We start from the raw sequence: 22,810 nt of genomic DNA, 5'->3' as shown, positions 1-22,810 counted from the left end.
ATGGTTTTCTAGATCTCTGCTTGTTGTCCTGCATTTAATTTCACTGGATAGAAACCAGTCCATGGCCATGTAATGGACATGCAGGTACATGAGCTGTTATCACACAACTCTGATTACTCTCTGTGATAACAGCTTATGCACACGCATCTCCATCACATGACTATGAACAGATTTCTCTCCGCTGGAAGTAAACATAGAAGCTTTGTATAGCAAGACAGCAAGCAGAGATCTATAAAACCATTAGGAATTGATACAGAAAGTATATTGGAAAATGTATAACTTTTCCTTACACAAACCATATCAATACTTTGTTGAAAGTGGACAACCCCTTTAAGGATATATTTTTATATATATTTTTGTTTTAAAATCTTTCTTGTTGTTTTGAGGGGAAAAAAAGAAAAAAATAACAAAAAAAGAAACATATTGATAATCCCCAAACAGTTAATCTGTTAAACAAGCGCCCAGATGTTGGACTTGATAACAAATTAAACTGTACAAAGAGATAAATAGATATTATTTTACTTCACACGATTAAATATCAGATAAGTGGATCAGTGGTGTAGTATATTATACACCCATAAGAAGGCAGAAAGTTAGACAAAGTGTTCATTTTATTAAAACCTTCTTTAATTGAAACAATAGTCACATATGGAATAGGCCACATTTAACATTTAAAAATGCAATGCTAAATAGATCAGGCTTGGTAAAATATTACACTATATGTCACTATTTGATCACAAAGGGACTTTTCGGTGCAGATTTTTGAGACAAGTGTAAATTATACAATTCTGTAAAGATTCAGGACACAGTTTGGTAACCTCCCCTCTGCCTCTGAAAAAAATAATGAGTAAAACAATACATACAGAAGATAGATAGTATAATATTAAAAGTTCAAGGTGTAATTCTTCAACCCTTGAAGATGTTCCTACATGTAAAATATTCAGATGAAGTGAGCAATTTGTTATGTCTAAAACACATAGCTGTGATTGGCCTATGAATCATGGATGGACCAATGTTTTTTTTTTGGAAAGAAGGGACTGTCATGTCCTCAGCACTGTGGTCCGTCCATTAAAACGTCCAGTGCATGATTCATTGACCAGCCAGATTCATCCTTAACATATAGATTTTTGAGGGCACCTCAACAATTGAGAAGCCATTGATGTAGAGTTGTTTCTGTATTGGAGGGGGCGGAGTACCGGGATTGAAACAGAATATAAGAGGAGGTCAAGATAGACTTTCAACAACATTTAAAGAGGCTGTCCAGGACTAGATATTAATGGTCACTGCAGAAAGCTGGTCTGAAGGGAATCTGGGAATTTGGAGTATAAAAAAGAACTTTATCCTTGTAGAAAGATATATTATAAATAAGCATAAATTGTTGGATGGTTGAATGCACAAACATAATGATTCTGATAGTTGGAGGAACATGTAACTTACTTAGTGGAAAGGTTTTGAAAAAATAAAAAAAAGTATTGTAAAATATTCCAAATACATTTAAACATTTTAGATATTTTATTGGAAAACAAAATGCAATTGCAAAAATGGACACACAAGAAGGCATTTAACTAACATTACACAGCAAACAAAATACCAGCAATATGAAACACAAAGCCTGTATATTATGTTAACAGCAGGTTCTACAACAAAGTCAAGCTAAAGGCTTAAGTTCACAATCGACTGCAACAACATGAAGAAATGGACATCTGCATGTCAGTGGGTCAAGTCATAATGTGCAGTACAGTAAAAACAACAGTGTATGCAACAGCAACCTTCACCATGGTACTGTAGAAGTCCTTTGTGGTTATTGCTAGATTTCCATAGGTGTCCCCCTACTAACCTAAGAGCAAGTAGCTTAATAGTAGACGGTACCAGTTAGATATGGAAGGAATACTTCTTATCATTTATAGAAGTCTAATGCCAGGAATGCTATGGTGACAAATAATGATGAAGGCACCAGTCTCATGCCCTATGCAATCTGCTCTTCTATGGATTTTCATCAACAATCATATATTCTGTATTTTTACATCACAGACCCAGTGGGTAAAGACACAATAGTGGAGAAACGTTGTGGAAATGTGCATCATGGACTAAGGCTATTTTTTCATCTAAATTCAGGTTTCCTTTGTGACTTCAGAAGACAAGTGTAGTAGAATGTCACTCTATTCTTGCCATTAAAATGAAGGAGACAATGCAAAAACGCCAATTGGACCCATTACACGTCAATTAGGTCTTTGTATCAGTTAATTAGCATAAGTATCATTACCTTTCATGTTGTTACAGCAGTCAAGCTGGGTCAAATACTTTACATCAAATCATACGGACACAAAAAGACATCAGAGATCCCTTAAAGAGAACTTGTGGAAATATCATTTTGTATATATCGGAAAGGTAGTAGGAAAGCCTTTGATAGTGGCTGTTTATCGTATTGCAACCTGCTGCAGCTCATTCTCATTCAAGTAAGCAGCCTTCAATGAGCTGATCATAAATGTCCTGGAGGTTTACTCGCCACTGATTTCTGTCAGGCGGTCAACAATAAACAGTAGTGAGGAATCCCTTTAGTTTACCAGAATGGAGTACCAGCCAAGATCTTAGGTCTGAATAACACAAAATAGCCATTTCTAATATCAACTAAAAATGATTGTAACCTGGTATCACCACCAGGCATCAAATACACACCAATAACAAATGTATGAGTAGAAACTCTGAAAATATGTGTGTGTGTGTGTAAATATATCTTGTAATTAACACTGCCGCAAAACTTGGAACATTCCGGTGTTGTATTAAAATCTGACACTGTATCACAACTTCTCCAGAATAAGCTAGGAATAATGCTGGAAAACAATGTAGGATCAGCCCCTGGCAGTGACATAACAACGCTACCCAATGTAATTACTCAGCCATCGTCAGATTATCTTGCAGCTAGAGGAGTCCATAGAATAGGATCTTCTTTCTATATTAGGGTCTTCTGAATGTTTTACAATAACGGTGTATTCAAATGTCTTCCCAACAGATGAAGAAAACAATGTTTTAGGCAATCACTAGTAGCCTCCTGGTGGTCTGGAGGTTACCATGTTACTCGGTGTAGACAATCATGCTGTTTACTTCTTGTGAGTTGTCTTCGTCCGGCATCTCTGTGTCCATAATGGTTTCACTGTGAAGAATGTCTGTACTTTCACTGGTCTCTATGACTGTATGGGAATACACATTTGGTTCTTTGTCTTCTTGTGGGAGTTCAGTCACAATATAATGTGTGGCACCTTCCTGATAATTGTCATTGCCATTTTGAACCATGGCTCTGGCTAATTCTTCAGTGACGATGATCTGTGAGATTTCTCCATCTTCGCACTCCACTAAACGCATTTGTTGTTCAGGCAGGCCAAGAGTATGGCTTTCTGCATTGTGCATTATTATATGGGGACCTTCTGTGGAAACCATATGCACTGTGCCTTCATCGTTGACAATGACTTGGGTGACCCCTTCTTGCATCAACTGATCGGCTGCAGCAGAATCGCATACTGCAAACTGCAAGACCCCCTGCACCATGTTTTTGAAAGCAGATTCCTGGGAAGAGGCAAATCCGGAATGCATGACTTGCTGAACAACTCCTATTTGTTCAACTCCTTGCTGGTCTTCATGCACCTCATGATACACCTGGATTTCCTCAGTACTGGATGCCATGGAATCTGGATCATTTGCCAACCTCACTAATGACTCTTCAACTGCTTGATTATCTACATTGGGATGTCTCTCTGCATCTCCGACATTACCTAGCTCTGTTACAGCACACAGCAAAGCATCTAGAGCAGAAGAGGAATCTGCTGTATGTACCCCTTGTGATTGGTCTAAAATACTCTGTGCCATCACCTGCTGTACCACATTACCTTCTGAGTCAGTAACAGTCTCTATAGCAACAGACTCTGCAACATCAGTTTCTTCCATTGGACCTTCAACCACAACAACTTGTGCTCCTTCAGGCAACTGTTCACTAAGGATTTCACCAGGAATGATGTTACCCATGTGAGCAGTTTGATCAGTTGCTATAACTTGACCATCTTCAGTGATGTGTACAACTCTTGCCACCTGACCAGCCATGGCCAAGGTTTGCAGCGTGGCTGCTGCCGTTTCCTCTACAGAAGTGTCAATAGAGAAATTACCCTCATAGTCATCAGAAAATCCTTGAATGATAATAACTTGCTGAACTTGTTCAGTGGACTGGGAGGCTTTTCTAGTGGATCGGACTATCTCTTTCACTGGAGAAGGTTCAGCAGTTGTAGTTGCAGTGAATGGGCTATTGGTTTCTACAAAGTTTGCACCTTGTCCCTTTAACCGACATTCAAATGATTTTGAGACAATACCTAAAAAAAGAGAAAAAAAGAAAATGTGTTAATGAGGAGATAAAAAGGAATTTGTTTGCGTGTTACTAAATTAACAATAATAAAGAACTCCTGAACAAATATAGGGAACCTGCCAGAATGATTTTTAGCTGATGACAGGGTCCAATAGCCTATGATAGGCTGATTTTAACAATGTCTTTTTCTGATTTCTGAATCATTTCAGTATTTTATATCACTTTAATTCACATTGCTGGTGGTATGTCCCAGGGGGAAGAGGGCAGCTCTACTCTAAACTCATGCAGCAACTTGCTTCCTCCACACTCCCAGTCATGTCCATTGAGCAGAAAGGGGGGGAGGATGAGAGGAAAAATGGATGAGGAGACACAGGCACACACACTGCAGCTGTTCCCTCCTCCCAAACTCAATATTCCCCACACGCTGCTGGCAGGAAACCAGGTAGTGTAAATCAAATTTCACCAATTTGACATATGTGATTCCTCCTTTCAAAACAAGCAGAATGATGCCAAATTAGTCCTGCTCAGCCTCTTTCCAGAGATAGGCCATTTCCTATGCTGAAGTACTTATGGTACCATTGTAGCCCTCTCGTCCAAAAAGTAGATATAATATTTTTGGACAAGAGTGCTACAACGGTGCTGTGACCGCTTCAATGGATTCAATGGCTGCTGTTTTTTTTCTGGTCTTTCTATACAATGGACGGACCCCATAAGAGAACTGAATGGAGAAGGAGCGAAGCAGTAATGACGACAAGCCTGTGGATCTTTGATTTTGCCAATATACCATAGTAGTTAATCGCATTATGCATATCGAAATCAGGTGAGTGTTTTTTTTCACAATTAATATTATCACACGTTTTAAAAGTAACAGTATTATCCTATGAGCTCTAAATCCCTTTCTTTTTTCAGTTATTTTATATAATTTTCTGTCCTGAAGATAGTTTTCAGAAATCCTCCTCAAGACAAACCTCTTCCTGTATTTGCCCTAAAGCTAAGCCCTCACTTCCCATGAAGGTTTGTGTTCTCTAATGAAGTAACTCCAATGGGAAATGACTCAGAAGTTACTGAAGTAATCCAGTGAGATTCCTGCAAAATCTACCAACCTTTGCATCATGTGTACATACAGGAACTATACATTTGAATATCCTGTCAACTTCTATCACATGGAGGAGAGTGAAAAATGGGATAAGTACAAGAAACCAACAGTGAAACAGTAAAAGGCATTATATATTCTGAGCACTAAGATAGTGCCTGGATAGCAAGCGTGAGGGGGGAGGAGGTACAGAGGAGTTCATGACATAACTTAAATGCAGAGAGACAGCGAAAGTTCCACAGAATCAGAGTCTGATGGGGGGACTGAAAGGGAACAGGAAAGATCTTATTCCTCGCTTGTATTTTCAAGACAATTCTACATCCATAGATATGCACATACACAGCTCTCTTGCTAGCTACACACAGATAATATCATGACCATCTCCTCCTGCCTCCAGAGTGAGCAGGGAGCTATACCCCCCAACAGTTATAATATGTATGTTTCTTTTGAATACAAAATACAATTACAAAGACATAAGCAGCACAGGAAGAGGTGGTGGCTACTGTAGGGAAAGGCTAAACTGAGGAGGACAGCAAAGAAACTTTTGGATATAGTTAATAAAAGGAATAGTCAAAGTTGTTCTACATCCCAAGAGGTATTTATTTGTAAAAATAAAATGAGAGTAATTTGTGAAAAACAAAATTATGTACACCAGGGCTGATAGAGACAGGTTAGACATATCTGTGAAATGCTGTATTTTTGTTCATAACAGTGAATTGGAGAAAATTTAATTTTCTTATCCTGAGTACATTTAACACCTTAATGATGTGGCCCTTTTTTGTTTTTTCATTTCCATGAAATTTAACCCCTTAATGACCTGGCCCTCTCCATGTACCCGCACCCAACGCGCGCCGTATTATTGTGGCGCACGTCGTAAGGGGTTAAGAAACTTGTCTGTGGGAATACCCCTTTCATTTTTCTTATACTATATTTTAGAACCCCTTGGGTTTCATATTTTTGTCATGTGCTCCTCCCTAAAAACTCCATCCAAGTATCTGATACTACTGGGGCCAAGGCAATGTAAGAGCACCGCAGTAACATGGAGCAATTAAATAATACTTAAATCATTGCCCCTGCTATCATAAGGTTGGTATGTAGTTGTAGATCATCAAGTTTTGAGGAAAAAAATGTAGTAAAAAACTTGGATCTTAACTGACATTAGCATACACCAAACTTTCATCACAGGCGGAGTGCCAGAGCAGATTCACCAACCCTTCTCACTATAGAAAATTGTAATTTCTATGGGGATCCTTAGTGGATGGATTGATTATTTCATACTATGTTCTATTTTTTTCAGCTCTTTTAATTTAGCAAACTATTATTTTTGTATTGCTTCAATATGTATACTCAATATTCAATATTGTATATTATCTTTTTTCATGTTAAAACTTCACTTTAATAAGAGCCTTCTCGTGTTCTGCTTAACTTTTGAATGTTGGATTGTATTTGGTCATTGTTTATGGCAAGTGGTTCCTTTCACACTGCCGTGTGGTTACCCAGTTGTAGCCCAGGCGAACATACATCCGCTGGCAGGAGAGGAGGAGGAGGGAGCTCTGCTCATCCCTTCCTTCTCCATAGCAAGCCATGGCGCCCCGGTGTAAACACATTTTTTTCCCCACACAGTGACACACGTGTGCTCACTGTACCGCGGTCGGGTACCATAGGCACCTATGGGCAGATATATGCCCTCACAACATCAGCATGAAAGAGGCCTTATACTGTATTACGGTTGGTGGCAGCAAGAGGATGGAGAGTTATCAGAGGACGGTCCAGTGTGACCCGGCAGGCTCCCTTCCTGAACCTAAGTTGGCGATCCTGACATAAATCTTTAGTTGTGCATTTAAAGTTTGTGTTTATTTACGTAGTATTTATATAAATATGTAGCCATCAATATAATTGTAGAACTTTTGATTTAGCCATATAAGACCTAACTCCATTTGAGAAGTAATCTTGGCGAACTACAGAAATCACAAGGCTGCAGTAGTGCAACGTGTAGTGTAATTCCTAGTGTTTGTAACAGGTACAGGAGTCAAAGCAGATGCTGTAAACCATTTTTTTTTTCATTTCTATCTTTCTTGCCAGCAGGGCTCTATGAGTGGCTGTCATGGGAAAGGGTAGATGAGAATGAACATTTTCAAAGCATTAAACAGTTTCTAGGTAATATTATACAATGAATCTGGCACAGTGCTGTAGAATTAATTTTTGGCAGAGATTACACTGCAGAGGCACGCGCTATGGTATCAGTGCTTTCCACGAGCAATTTGAGTCTCGTTCCGGAGCTGGGAAGAGTGGAGAAATATTGCAAGGTGTAAGGGAATATGCCAAATGGAGAGACACACAATGTAAGATTCAAGAATATGAGTGTTTCTGACTATGGTTTATCTTGACTATGTGTTACCAAGGGTAATAGGATACCCACTGTATGTTAAAATGTAGCTTAATGCAAAGTAATTTATACTAGATCCACACACACACAAGAATGGAGATTCATGGGGGAAAAACACATGGGGGATAAGTAGTAATTAAGATACTAACTCATTAACCCCTAGTGATGTTGGCATTAAGCTTTTTGCTACCTGACATTACTTTCTTTATTGACCTGTACCACCAGGAACCACTACATCACCTTAAACAGAGCCAAACAATGGATCCCATCACTCCAATGAGGAAAAATGGGGGGAAAAAACTACATTTTATTAATTAAAATAAAAAACATCTTTGATCACACTAGAAAAAAAAAGAAGAAAGAGGATTGGGTGATGTATTTCCGACTTCCACAACCACTACAAAAGATGCAATAATAAAAGTTCACAATAATTGACTAGCAAATAGACTAATATTATCTACTTCAAAGCACTAAAAAGGGACAGTGTTTATTAACAAGAATAAAGGAACATAATGCATAGACATATTCAGGTCAAGTTGATTATAGTTTATGTTTATGGTTAATCAGCTGATTTATATTGTACAATTGTATCTGCTATGTACCAGAAATATCAATCTATTATACCAAGGAACCTTGTAGACCAAACTGTCCGTGTACCCTGGGGTGTTTGTTTCTGACCCCGACACACGGCAGTCCACCAGAATCTCATGGACGCTGCAGCACCAGGTCTAAGAGTCTCAATCCCGGCTATCGGAGCATACAGCATTGTGTTCAGGAGAACAGCACTGTAAACAAATCCATTGCTAATGTACATTGTAAAATGGAATATTGTTAAAGTGTGTGATACTTCACCTGTAATGTTGAAAATAATAAAAATTAAAAGAAAAAAAGCACTAAAAATAAAGATATGCTGCCATTAACCCTTCAAGGATTAATATTATTCAGGTAATGCCACCTACCTATGCCAGGCTGCCCATTACACACAAAATACAATTTCCACTATACCTTAGGAGCTCATATGAACAGAGTTCCTAACTGATTGTTAGGTAAACACTATTTCAATTGTTTCTATCCCACTGTATTTGCAATGACTTGGTGCATCAAAATTATGCCATGTAAAGCTCTATGCAAAATACTCACCTCATATAAAAGTTAAGATAAAATATGTTGAGCACTAGAACGCTGGGGACCATCGACAATCATTTTCATATAGGCCAGATTATTTCAGAAGATATTTAGTTCTAAGCATTAAGTTTATAAAATCGATTGAAATGTGTTTTACATGTTGACGTAGAAATATTTAGGTTGCATAATAATATTGAAAAAATTATCTGCTTTTATAAGTACAGATATAGAAATGGCCGAGAATCTATCCCTTTATATATGCAATACACATACACTATCTGTTATGTATAGTCTACATATTTCCTGGGTGGGTGTTTTTTCCCTTTATAATAGTCATCCAGTCATTCAGGACACTATACTTAATCTACCTGAATCCACAGATGAGTTAAGCCCCTGCCAGGCTATTAAAGCAAACTACATGGGTAAATACTGCTGTCAGTGAGGGGTGTGATAGAGTTTAACTACTCCGACACTTTAACCTCAGCATTGTGAAGCCCTTGCTATTCTATCACAGTTCATAAATGTGATTGCAGGTCCATCTTTTGATTCAGCAATTTAATAACTTCAACTGCTGTCAGTATTGCTTTGAAAAATTGCTCCTATAAAATATAACAGCCTCAATCATACTATAAAGGAATGGCCCACTGAAGAATTTTTCATTTAAACTTTAATGAATTAATGTGGACAATAAGGATATTTTTAAGATAGCAAAGCCGTAGTGTAAGACTTTTAAAGTAATGCCTTTATAACAACTTTTAGAGAGCAATATACAATATAACATAAAATATTTTCGATTATCAACTGTATGTCTTCTTGCTGGGAAAGTTTACTTTTCAATTATTGTATATTAAGAGCTAAGAAAATATAATAATAAAATATAATGAGTATATGTTCTTACAACATTTAACCTCTATGTGATGAACACAACACATAATATAAATGGTCACTAAGCTTTCAACAAAGTTACACATCAATAGTAAAATGCATTAAAAAAACTTTGTAGTATATCTGATCACAGCAAAGAAAAGCAGATGAATAGATCTTCACCCACCAGCAAATAGACAGCAAATTCACAGACAAAAATTGCAGAGAGAAGACGGGCTACAATCTGAAGACTAAAAGTAAAATTATGACTTATTAATCCTAGTGGACGACAATATCAGCAAAGTTTGTTGAAAGGCTGGATAAGCTTTGAAGCAGTTGTACCAACTAAACAACAACGTGCATAAAATATAACCTACTCTCCTAGAAAATAACTATAGATCTTAAAACTGAAACCAACATAATTATATTGGAACCTAAGAGAACAGGAGTCATAGTTTATTGTTGTGGCTTATGGCAATAAGGCCCACAATGATGCTCAAATATCAGAATTGTTTTTGTGAAGAAATTTCATTCATTTTGGTTGTCCAGTGAATCCCCATCTATCCTTCTGTATGTAATTATATGCTAACCACATGAGACCGCTGCAGCCAATCAGTGGTCACTAACAGGGGCGGACTGGGAATTTAAAATGGCCCTGGAAAAAAATATAAAAGTGGCCCCATCTTATGGGCGGAGTCAAAACAAGTGGGTGTGGTCAGATAATGTGGGTGGGGTTATAACAGACAAATTGTTGGTAGATGGCCTTAATGCAAAACAAGAACATCTTTTGCTAGTAAGTGAATAGAATGTGCAAGGATTGTGACCTGTCGATCAGTAAATTATGCCTTAATTACCTTTCCCTTGTGCCATACACGTAGAATTCAGAGAAAGAATATAATGATACTGCCTCCTATGTACAGGAATAATGCTACAATAACACATTTAGAATAACACATTCAATCCTGCCTTCTATATACAAAATAAAACTACTACAATACCTTCTCCCATGTACAAGCCAACTACTATAATACTGCCCCCTATGTACAGGAATATAACTACTATAATACTGCCCCCTATGTACAAGAATATAACTACTATAATACTGCCCCCTATGTACAAGAATATAACTACTATAATACTGCCCCTATGTACAGGAATATAACTACTATAATACTGCCCCCTATGTACTAGAATATAACTACTATAATACTGCCCCCTATGTACAAGAATATAACTACTATAATACTGCCCCCTATGTACAAGAATATAACTACTATAATACTGCCCCCTATGTACAAGAATATAACTACTATAATACTGCCCCTATGTACAGGAATATAACTACTATAATACTGCCCTTATGTACAAGAATATAACTACTATAATACTGTCCCCTATGTACAAGAATATAACTACTATAATACTGCCTCCTATGTACAAGAATATAACTACTATAATACTGCCCCCTATGTACAGGAATATAACTACTATAATACTGCCCCCTATGTAAAGGAATATAACTACTATAATACTGCCCCCTATGTACAGGAATATAACTCCTTTAATACTTCTCCTATGTACAGGAATATAACTACTATAATACTGCCCCTATGTACAAGAATATAACTACTATAATACTGCCCCCTATGTACAATAATATAACTACTATAATACTGCCCCCTATGTACAAGAATATAACTCCTATAATACTGGCTCCTATGTACAAGAATATAACTACTATAATACTGCCCCCTATGTACAAGAATATAACTACTATAATACTGCCCTTATGTACTGGAATATAACTACTATAATACTGCCCCCTATGTACAAGAATATAACTACTATAATACTGCCCTTATGTACTGGAATATAACTACTATAATACTGCCCCCTATGTACAAGAATATAACTACTATAATACTGCCCCCTATGTACAGGAATATAACTACTATAATACTGCCCCCTATGTACAGGAATATAACTACTATAATACTACATATATACACAGAAGCGAACATGAAAAAAATCAGAATTTATCATATACAACTACATAAAACACATGTTATCCTCACCTTTTGCATCCAGTGACATCAGGTGACGTCTCCCCGGATTGTTCTCGTTCCTCTTCTCCATTAGTTCCACCATCACCTTGTCTCTTCCTCCAGGTACACAGCTTTCCTGCAGAGTTTACCACACAGACATCTTATGTTCTGCACGTTCCTATTGTCCCTTAACTGTCCCTTCTTCTGCTACCACCAATACTGTGCCCCAAATACTGTAATAGAGCCCCCTACAATATTAGTACCACACAAATAGTGCCCCATAATGTAACTGTAATGGGAGGGATAATTTATTTCTTCTTTCTCTCCTTTAACCCCCCCCCCCCCCACCACCACCACCACCGACCCAACCCAGTATTGATAGAGCTCCTACTATGACCCAGGCATAAAAATAATGGCCCCAGCCCGCCCCAGACATATAACTAATGCCCCCTGCCCGCCCCAGACATATAATTAATGCCCCCTGCCAGCCCAAGATATATAATTAATGCCCCCTGCCCGCCCCAAACATATAATTAATGCCCCCTGCCCGCCCCAGACATATAATTAATGCCCCCTGCCAGCCCCAGACATATAATTAATTCCCCCCCGCCCCAGACATATAATTAATGCCCCCCTGCCAGCCCTAGATATAGAATAATGCCCCCCCCCGCCCCAGACATATAATTAATACACACTGCCAGCCCCATATATACAATAATCCCCCCCAGACATATAATTTATGCCCACTGCCAGCCCCATATATACAATAATCCCCCCCACCCCAGACATATTATTTATGCCCACTGCCAGCCCCATATATACAATAATACCCCCCACCCCAGACATATAATTTATGCCCACTGCCAGCCCCATATATACAATAATACCCCCCACCCCAGACATATAATTTATGCCCACTGCCAGCCCCATATATACAATAATACCCCCCACCCCAGACATATAATTTATGCCCACTGCCAGCCCCATACATACAATAATACCCCCCCAGACATATAATTTATGCCCACAGCCCGCCCCATATATACAATAATCCCCCTCAGACATATAATTTATGCCCACTGCCAGCCCCATATATACAATAATCCCCCCCAGACATATAATTTATGCCCACTGCCAGCCCCATATATACAATAATCCCCCCCACCCCAGACATATAATTTATGCCCACTGCCAGCCCCATACATACAATAATACCCCCCCAGACATATAATTTATGCCCACAGCCCGCCCCATATATACAATAATCCCCCTCAGACATATAATTTATGCCCACAGCCCGCCCCATATATACAATAATCCCCCTCACCCCAGACATATAATTTATGCCCACTGCCAGCCCCATATATACAATAATACCCCCCCAGACATATTATTTATGCCCACTGCCAGCCCCATATATACAATAATCCCCCCCACCCCAGACATATAATTTATGCCCACTGCCAGCCCCATATATACAATAATACCCCCCCAGACATATTATTTATGCCCACTGCCAGCCCCATATATACAATAATACCCCCCCAGACATATTATTTATGCCCACTGCCAGCCCCATATATACTATAATCCCCCCCACCCCAGACATATAATTTATGCCCACTGCCAGCCCCATATATACAATAATACCCCCCCTCCGACATATAATTTATGCCCACTGCCATTCCCAAATATAGAATAATGCAGCCCCCCTCCCAGACATATAATTAATGCCCCCGGTTCTGTAATTTAAAAAAAAAAACATCATACTCACCCCTTTGGTGCAGTTTCTTCCCGTCTTCCTCGGTCTTCGGTGGCTTGGTGTAGAGGCGCGGGATAGTGACGTCACTGCTCCGCGCCTCCACCCCAAGCCGCGGAGCTACACGGAGGCAGGCGACAGCTGACATGGTAAGTGCCAGCCTCCTCCACGCTACACAGGTCGCGCAATGACGTCGATTGCGCGACCTGTGTAGCTGGGTTTATACACAGACGCAGAAGCAGCGGTGCTGCGCTGCGTCTGTGTACTAATCAATAGTAACTGCATCGTACGATCGTACGATGCAGGTACTATGGATTATGTGAAAAGTTTTAGCGAGTGCGGACCGGCCCCGCACCAGCTCCAGACCGGCCCCAGACCGGCCCAGGACCGACCGGCCCACCGGGAAAATTCCCGGTGGGTACAATGGCCAGTCCGCCCCTGGTCACTTAAGGCTTCATGGCTACAGAAGTAAAATGGTAAAACAGAGACTGGGAAGACCAACAGAGAGGCAGCACTGGATTGGGTTGGGATTTCCACTATAGAACAGGAACACTCAAATGAATGGAGCTAAGCAGCAATACCTTACAAAATGTGGGCAGAAGAAATGAGCCATGCTTTTCTAGCCATGGGAACTCTTTTTAAAGCTATTCAACGCTATAGGTAATAGGAAAAAGAGAGATGTGTTTCATAGGTTAACGTGTATTAGAGCTTGCATAGTATTACACACATCAAGTAGGAAGGTAAAACATCTAATTATATTTTAAATCCTCTGCCATAGATTCCCAATGATGTGTGGGCAACACAACACCAACCAGAACTCATCCCAAGAATTTCTGATCTACTAATGACAGTGTCCTGGGGTAATTCCTGGTTCTCTTGGTAATAGAACTTTTGGAATTCAGCTGTTTCCCAACTGTGTATTCAAATTTGGTTAAGGACTCCAATTTCTCATGAAACTAGTTCAATGCAATATCAGGAGATGTCACACAGGTCTATTTGTGACACAATATCACTATATTATGTTGTCTTGAAAAAATAATTACCTTGTGAGACACAGGATTTGCTACAAAATAACAGACCCTCAATTACCAAACACACAAAAAAGTTGTAACAATAAGTTCAGCATGAGAGGAATTTCGCTACCCAGAAAATACAATACTGTATGATATATTTTCATATGTGCTTCTATATTACCTTAATTCTACCTATTTTTATAAAGAAAAGGAACATCCATAGCTGGAATATGGTTTCATCTAAGGGGCTATACATATTTTAGTTTACTGTTGAGAATGTATTGCCCCGTCCACTATGAAATTTTTAATTACGAACAACGTAAAAATATGGAATTCACACTAAATTCCATTGCAATAAAATGAATAATAAACTCCTTGACCAATAATCTTTCATGGTTGCATTGAATCAGATTTCACATTTATACGTATGAATCGTATGCTGTGGTTCACTGATGAATACACCTATCCGTGCTTACGATAGAAGGAAATACAATTGCTGCGTGGACAAGGCAGCATGTAATATCAGTTCAGACTTGGTTATTTTGTTACATACAAAAATAAAAAAAAAAATATGATAAAAAGTATATTGTAACTATATTGTAGTATAGACTGGTTGAATCTGAACATGTTAATGTTACACTGACTGCAGTTTAGCAAATTCTTGAGTTCTACACACTAAAAAAGTATCTCGATTCCGTGCCTGGATGGCACAACTCTACTCTATAAAGATGACAGCTTTATGGGAATTGTCCTGAAAGTAAAGTTCTGCGTTTCTTTTGAGCTCTAAGTGATTGTGAAGCGACAGTTCTAATTCAGAGCGACTACTAAAGAGGTGTTTCATTTCGAAGGATGCAGTGAACAGAGCGCTGGTCCCCTTCCAAGAAATCTGTCTCTTTTGCAGAACTGTTATTTATCAACTATAGTGAATATTTTAACCCCCTTCCTCTTACCTACAAATTTCATGATTTTTAAACATGAACTTTAAATTAGCATTTTCCTTCCATCTTTCCCTAAATATGGCTTAAGCTTCTGGTGCCAGGTTGAATGGAATTAAACTGCAATTTAATATCTCCCCCTTCTTATCTCCTCAAAGCCCTTCTTCAATTTTTGGTTTATGTAGAAGGGGGAGAGGAGCATGTACCTGGCAACGCTGTGTGTTGTTCTTTATTCACTGTCATTATTTTTCTTCCCCTAAGACAGAATTCACAGAATAAATACTTTATGCTTTTGTTAAGCGCACATTTAATTAAAATGTACAGAATTTGTGCAGTAAACGCGAATGAAACAAATAAAACAAGGGCCCCCCTCTCTCGAAGGCATACGTTGTGAATGAAAAATGTCATTACATGCTAAAAAATTTTGCAGTAAACAGGGTCTACAGAGAGAAGTTTCCCTTGTAATGACATCCATAAAATACACAAATGGCACTTTTAGTACCATCCTGAATATGGTATTTTCTGTGCTCTACACACAATCTAAATGGTTTGATCATAGAGCATAATACTCCATTGGGTTTATAGAACAATCAATGTTCCATAAAATGATGTATTTATCCAATAGTAGGCTCAGCAGCTAGTGGTGTATGACATTGTAGGGCACTGGTGTTGTACTATTCTGCCGCACACACGCTGGTTGTAAAACTTACCTAACACTACTTCACCAACTTCATCTCATCGGTGTCAAGCAATTTGTTGAAGCTTCAGCTTAGTTTAAAAAAAAAATAAAGAGACTTGTAATAAAAATTCATGGAATTTTCAGGGGAAGAAAATGGTGACAGAAGAAAGGTCACACTGTGTCGGCACTAAAGGGGTCAAGAGTCATTTGCTGTCCTAAAACAGAAAGTAGATTTCATGCATCGCATAGCAGATAAATATGACATTAAAGGGACTTGATTTTAAAAGAAAAGCTTCATCTCGGAAGAAAGTCCACTAGTCTGTTGACCTTCTGCCTCTAATGTGACTGAGAGTGAGTGTTTAGGAGAAGACTTCTAGGAATTATAAATTATACCACTCTGTGTGTATGAGGTGCAGCATCACCATCCTAATAGACACAATAGCACGTGAGAATGCGGAATACATTTTTATGCTACACATTCAATAATTTATGTTAGTTATTGGGCTGAATCATAGTAGGGAAGGATGCAAACAAAACTCACATTTAATTGGTTTAAAAATACTATAACCTGTCATCTTCTCCTAACCTCCCATATACAGTTTGCTGTGGTCTATGATTCTGTCCCATACATTATTATTATATAAACAAGTGGTCACAAAACGTGCCAATTATCAGCTATTGTGTATAACTATTACATGAATACCAGGATATTAAATTCTGATGATCAGGATTTCCCTAGTCTGCTTTTATCCTGCATACTGCACTGAAAAAAACTTTTTAAAATTGTTCTTTCATGTACAAAATAAAAGATATATCAAATTATGCTTTTACCATGGCAATAATAAACCAGTACAAAAGACTAATCAATTGGAATTAATTGATTTCTTTACATATTAAGTAGGAAACATAGAAGTGGCCCACAAATTATTTTTCCATATGGTTTAAGATGGACCTATAACTTTACCATAGAGGTATAGTAGTACAGATGTGGTATCCATTTTGTTAAACTATTATAAAAAATAAATAATTCGATTTTCTTTGATTTGAGATGAGAGTTGTTGCTTCTTCACACGGGTACGGTGGAATACAAATCCACTACACCATAGCAGCACAGGGGCACCATTAAAATCAAATTTACAGTAAACAGAACCTGCAGCTGGGGTAAAACACTAACTGTTAGTATTTTAATTATCAGCTACGATTTCAGAGGTCTAACATCTGCTTAGATCCAAATGACAGCAGCTGCTTGTGTACACTTAAAGCAGTGTGTGTTTATTCTATAAATATTAAAATGAAATCGTATGCAGCGCACTCGTCAGAAGCGTTGTGTTATTAAGCTGGTCATGTCCGTCAAAGGGGCCAAATCTCTTTCTTGTGGCAAATTCCTATGGGGTCGACCTTTTCAAAAGGATGAGATCCAAAGACAGCATAAATACTTGAGCCTGTAAATTGAAAATGTTTTGCGCTCTCTAGCAGAGGTCACTTGCTGCCAAGATGCTGCTGGTAAATGCTAACAAAAACATCAGCACTGTTACCAGTCCGATCTAACTTCAAGGACAGACACTTCTCTCCCTATCCTTACTATACGATACCTAAGAGAGGACTACTTGTTCTAGGACTAGAAAAAACAATTAGTGATAATGAGATACAAAACAATGTGGCCAGAAACTGTAAACTTTTTCCATACTGGTCCAAAGGTGCTTGGTTCCTGCTTTTCTTGTATATTTTTACCCAAAAATTGTGAAAGAACACAAAACCTACCACCAGGATTTCTGCCTAAAGAAAGAAGCATCAAAAAGTAAAACTAGAGTCAGACAAATGAGATTCTCACACCTGGGTGGATTTTTTTTATGTGATATGTGAGTTGTTTCAATAATCCATCCAAACTCCACAAAAGGAGAACTCCAGAGTTAAAATGGCAACGGTGAAGATATGAAACATTCTATCTTTTTCTATGGATCAATAAAAGAATACCTTATCACCAAGATAACACTGGAGTGCTTTTATGTCGGGTCTGTTGTAGAGTGCGGCTATATTGGGACTGGATCCCTTTTTCACTGTGCTGCCCTGACCTTTTGTTTCTGGAATGTTTTAATACATATAAAGCATGTTGTGAGAGGCCAGCAATTTCAATCATTCATTCTGGCCTAAATGTATCTTCAATTTTCGAATCTGAACATGGGTCTCAGAATTTAGAAATAGCGTCAACCAGGCCATGCATTTAGAAAAATGTATTTACCAAAAACATATTATTAAGAAATGATGAGGCTATTTGGGGCCCTTGGTTGGACGACTTAGGTGTAACTATGACTAAGAGCGGTTAGCTTGAAATGCGTCATTTCTTTTCTTCTGTGACATGCATGTGGATTTTAAAGCTTCAATAAAGACAAACCTTTTACAAAGAATCGGAGTGCCGGAGGATTTGTGACGACTTAGGTTTGGCTCCAGTGGCATTGATGCGAGAACCTCTTGGGTTGAGCATTTATGGTGGCAGAATTTGTAGACTTGTGACCCTTCCATGATGCAGTATCTTTCTCTGCTAACAGATGGTCATATATCTCTAATAGTATTTGTCTGTTTTATACCATCTTGTACATTTCAGCTCATTTCAGCTTCTATTTGTATTAATTTGTTTCATACAGGAACTGTGATCACACCCTCAAAATGTAAAATTTCAAAGATAATTGTTATCATGGATGTTGGTGCTCATCTGGGGGAGGGGAGGTTGTTGGACTGGTTTTGTATGCTGTACTGTTGTGGAAAAGTTCTTTTAAAAAATCAAGTAAAAAATATCTGATTAAAAAAAAGAATCTGAACATGGTGTAGGATGATGGTTGTGCAGCTTAGAAAAACTATATTTGTATACCCTACATAGATAGCGTTGATAAAGTTAAGATGAAGGGTCTTACCTTTTTGGCCAGTGTAGTAAAGCTTACAAAATGCAACCAATACTTTGGAGAACCTGTCCCTTCCTACAATATGCAGACAACCCATTTACTTGTATGAACACTGTGCTATGCTTAGTTTTTCCTTTAGAGGTGCTGCAAGAAAACTATGATTTTGTAATTTTTGTAAACGGTTATGGTTACAGTTGGATGGTAAAAATTGTTACAATTTTAAAAGCTTCTCATTAATAAAAGTTTGACAAATCCAATTTTCTACATTATCAAAAATATTGTTGTGAGTTAAATAACATTAAACTTGTAAAATATGTAAACATGTTAAAGTAATAAGTATGTTCCCCCCAATTATTACTATTCTACACTATCTGATAAATCTTTCTATAATAATTATATAAAACTTTAGTTTGCTCTACAGAAATATAACTCCCATCTGGTGTGCAAATGGTTAATAGCTTCCTCTTTAACACTGCAAAAGATAGAAAGATATAATTTGTAACGCTTTCTGCTTGAAATCACTAAAGAAACAAAGTAAAAGTAACATCATCCCCCCTCCTAGGTAATCAGTATAAAAATGGAAAGTAGAAGATACAAATTATAAATATGAAGGAAATAAATAAGTCCGTACATTTATGAGCTTTTGTCCACTTTGTGTCCTCACACTAAATAAAAACCTATATTAAATTCTTAATGCTGCATAAAATAAAACAATTTAATTTATGGAGTCATCTGCACTCTGAGGAATTCAGAGCTTCCACAGGAATTAAAAAAGGCAATTATCATGCCAGCCGCTAACTAATGGTGGCATTTTATTCAATGCAGTTGTTTGCCACGTACTGCTACAATATTACAATTACGCCACGGATCACTACAGGCTTATTCTGACGTCTCCGGTCGTGTGGATTTACAGCGGCTGCACTTAGCACCGTGTGATTCCTAACAGAATTACTTCTGATGAATTTGAATGCAAATTTCAGGAGCCTTTGAAGCTGGCAATGTGAAAACTAGTCACTTCACTGGCTTCAGTTATCCTGCATTTAGCAAGTAACACCCACTCGTGAAAATAATAAAAACTGACAACAATGTAATACAATTATTACCAGTCTAACATTCTAGAAGGAGCAGCACTCTTATTGTTTCCAAATGATTAAGTGCTTTTCCACACTACATGCTTGATATACTGCGCAGAATACAAGACGACGCCGGGTCTTTTTCCTTACGTAGTGAGGATGCTGTCAATTTACAAAAGGGGCATCAACAAAGATTTACAGCGTATTCGGTGCCTAATGCGGTCACATTCAGCTGTGACAGTGGAAGTGAACCCTGTGTACCAGTGCTACCAGCACGTCATTCTCAAACATTATAGCTGCTTTCAGAACAAAAGAAAAGATGATGAGAGCGGCCACTTTGGTTACAATCGCCTGGCACAGATGGCTAGGAAAGGCTGTGGGCTCTATTTCAATGAAATTTCAGTAACCTTCACATTGGATCATCTTTGTAGACGTGGGGCCATGGTACAGGAGGGTAAAAGCTTGCCAACTGCTTATCTAAATGCCCCAAACAGAGCCAAGAAAATGAATTGAGACCTGTCCCATCTGCTGAGCTGGATGGCTCACGTCTTTTCTACACGGTGGCATATTTATTGAATTCTCAGCCTATTAAACTCAATTTATAAGCTTACAAGACGTTTTATTGGAGAAGCATTAGCAATAGTACATGAGATTACAATAATTTCTTGATGCTTATTTTTGTACAGTATAATGATGAAAGGGGAACATCATTTTGGGAACTTGTTGGCAAATATAGGAAAATAATTATACAAATTACAGGTAAATTCAGTGCATGAATAGTTATGCAATACAGCATCTGGTGGACAATAAGAAGAGTCTACAGGATAAAACTTACTCCAAAAATTGCAAATCACCCACTGCAAATCGTTTGCGCAGTAAATCAAGACCTGCCAATTACGAATCACAGCAATGTCATAAAAATGGGGGCATGGTTAAATAAAGAACGAAGACTCCTAGAAACAAACCCATCCCACAACCTATAAAGTCTACAAAGAAATAGGATCACAATAACGTTTTAATGTAGGCACATTTGCTCTGTGTGGTATCAAAGAAAGAAGTAAGGTCTTGTTAAGTCACAGGTAGTGAAGTGTGATGTCATTCATCAGGAAATGAAAAGGATGTTCTGCACTGTTATGTCTGAATCCCTCATATCTTGATGCGTTCTAAGTTCTGTTGAGTTTCTCTTGCTTGCCAATCCACTATCGTCTAGTTCTGATCCAATTCTATAATCCTTACTGATTGTTTAGCTGCAAGATTATACCTACAAAGAACCTGTCACCAGGTTTTACACCACTAAACTCCTCTCCCCCTCAGGTAGGATATGAAGAGTCCTTTATAGAATTCCCTCTTATGTTAAATCTCACATTACCTGTAAAAAAAATCTCCCCCAAAGTCAGGCAAATATGACTCTTTGCAAGGGTAGTGTCACCTATCTTCAGACAGCTGCTAAAGACATACTGTATATACTTGAGTATAAGCCGACCCGAGTATAAGCTGAGACCCCTAATTTTACCACCAAAAACTATTGACTCGAGTATAAGCCGAGAGTGGGAAATGCATTGGTCACAGCCCCCCCCCCCAGTATATAGCCAGCCAGCCCCCAGTAGTATATAGCCAGCCTTCCCCAATGTAGTATACAGCCAGCCAGCCCCCAGTAGTATACAGCCAGCCAGCCCCCAGTAGTATACAGCCAGCCAAACCCCAGTAGTATACAGCCAGCCAGCCCCCATGTAGTATACAACCAGCCTGCCCCATGTAGTATACAGCCTTCCCCCCCCCCCAGCACTTAAAAAAAAATAAACTTATATACTCACCCTCCGATGCTCGCCGCAGCTCCCACGATGACGGCTCTGCTTCTTTTTTCTGTGTGGCTCCTCTTCTTTCTTCTGTCTTCTTTAACTGCCGGCATGGACGCGGCCATGTTTTCTTCCAGCAGGCGCATACTATGACGCGTCCGCTGCTGACGTTATAGTAAGCGCTGGCCGGCCAGAAGCGAACATAGCCACGTCCATGCCAGCGGTTAAAAAAGAAGAAAAAGAGGAGTTGCGTGGAAGAAAGAAGCAATCCGAGCCGACATCGGAGAGCCGCGTGGAGCATCGAGATGCCGGAGGGCAGGTATATAAGTTTATTTTTTTTATAGACTCATGTATAAGCCGAGGTGACGTTTTTCAGCACATTTTTTGCGCTGAAAAACTCGGCTTATACACGAGTATATACGGTAGATGGAAATGTAACCTCCAAAAAAGATCCACCTATTTTTAACTGCCTGCATGTCCAGTTCTGTAGCTCACAGAACCATAATATGATGGATTAGACATGAAGAGTTAAACATGATCTCATCAAAAGATATGTCTCTTATCTTTAAAAGGACACAAAAAATGTTTTTCTAAATACTACTGAATCTGAGATAGGAATGTCTGAAGTGACACTACTCCTGCAACCTACAGCCTTGACTATTCTCATGTGAAATGGGATGAAACTAGATATTTTTATAATTTGGGGAACATTTTTTATAGCTACATTTTTTTTTTATGTGAGATATTTCACATAAAAGAAAGGACATTTCATGCCCTCCTTTGGTAGTAGTTTAGTG

At 38.4% G+C, this 22,810-nt stretch overlaps 1 protein-coding gene across 1 annotated transcript in view; it reads right to left on the bottom strand.

The window, feature by feature from the left end:
- Positions 1 to 945: 945 nt before the first annotated feature.
- The window catches only part of ZNF407 (zinc finger protein 407), a 426,210-nt gene continuing 404,345 nt past the window's right edge, over positions 946 to 22,810 (bottom strand). Inside the window, exon 9 of the mRNA XM_072152346.1 lies at positions 946 to 4,355. Coding sequence (XP_072008447.1) covers positions 3,073 to 4,355 — 1,283 coding nt within the window. The 3' untranslated portion in view covers positions 946 to 3,072. The remainder of the gene's footprint in view (positions 4,356 to 22,810) is intronic.

Source organism: Engystomops pustulosus, chromosome 5 (genome assembly GCF_040894005.1).
Source record: "Engystomops pustulosus chromosome 5, aEngPut4.maternal, whole genome shotgun sequence".
Taxonomy (NCBI): domain Eukaryota; kingdom Metazoa; phylum Chordata; class Amphibia; order Anura; family Leptodactylidae; genus Engystomops; species Engystomops pustulosus.
The sequence above is the reverse complement of the archived record's forward strand: the minus strand, read 5'-3'. Positions and strand labels throughout refer to the sequence as shown.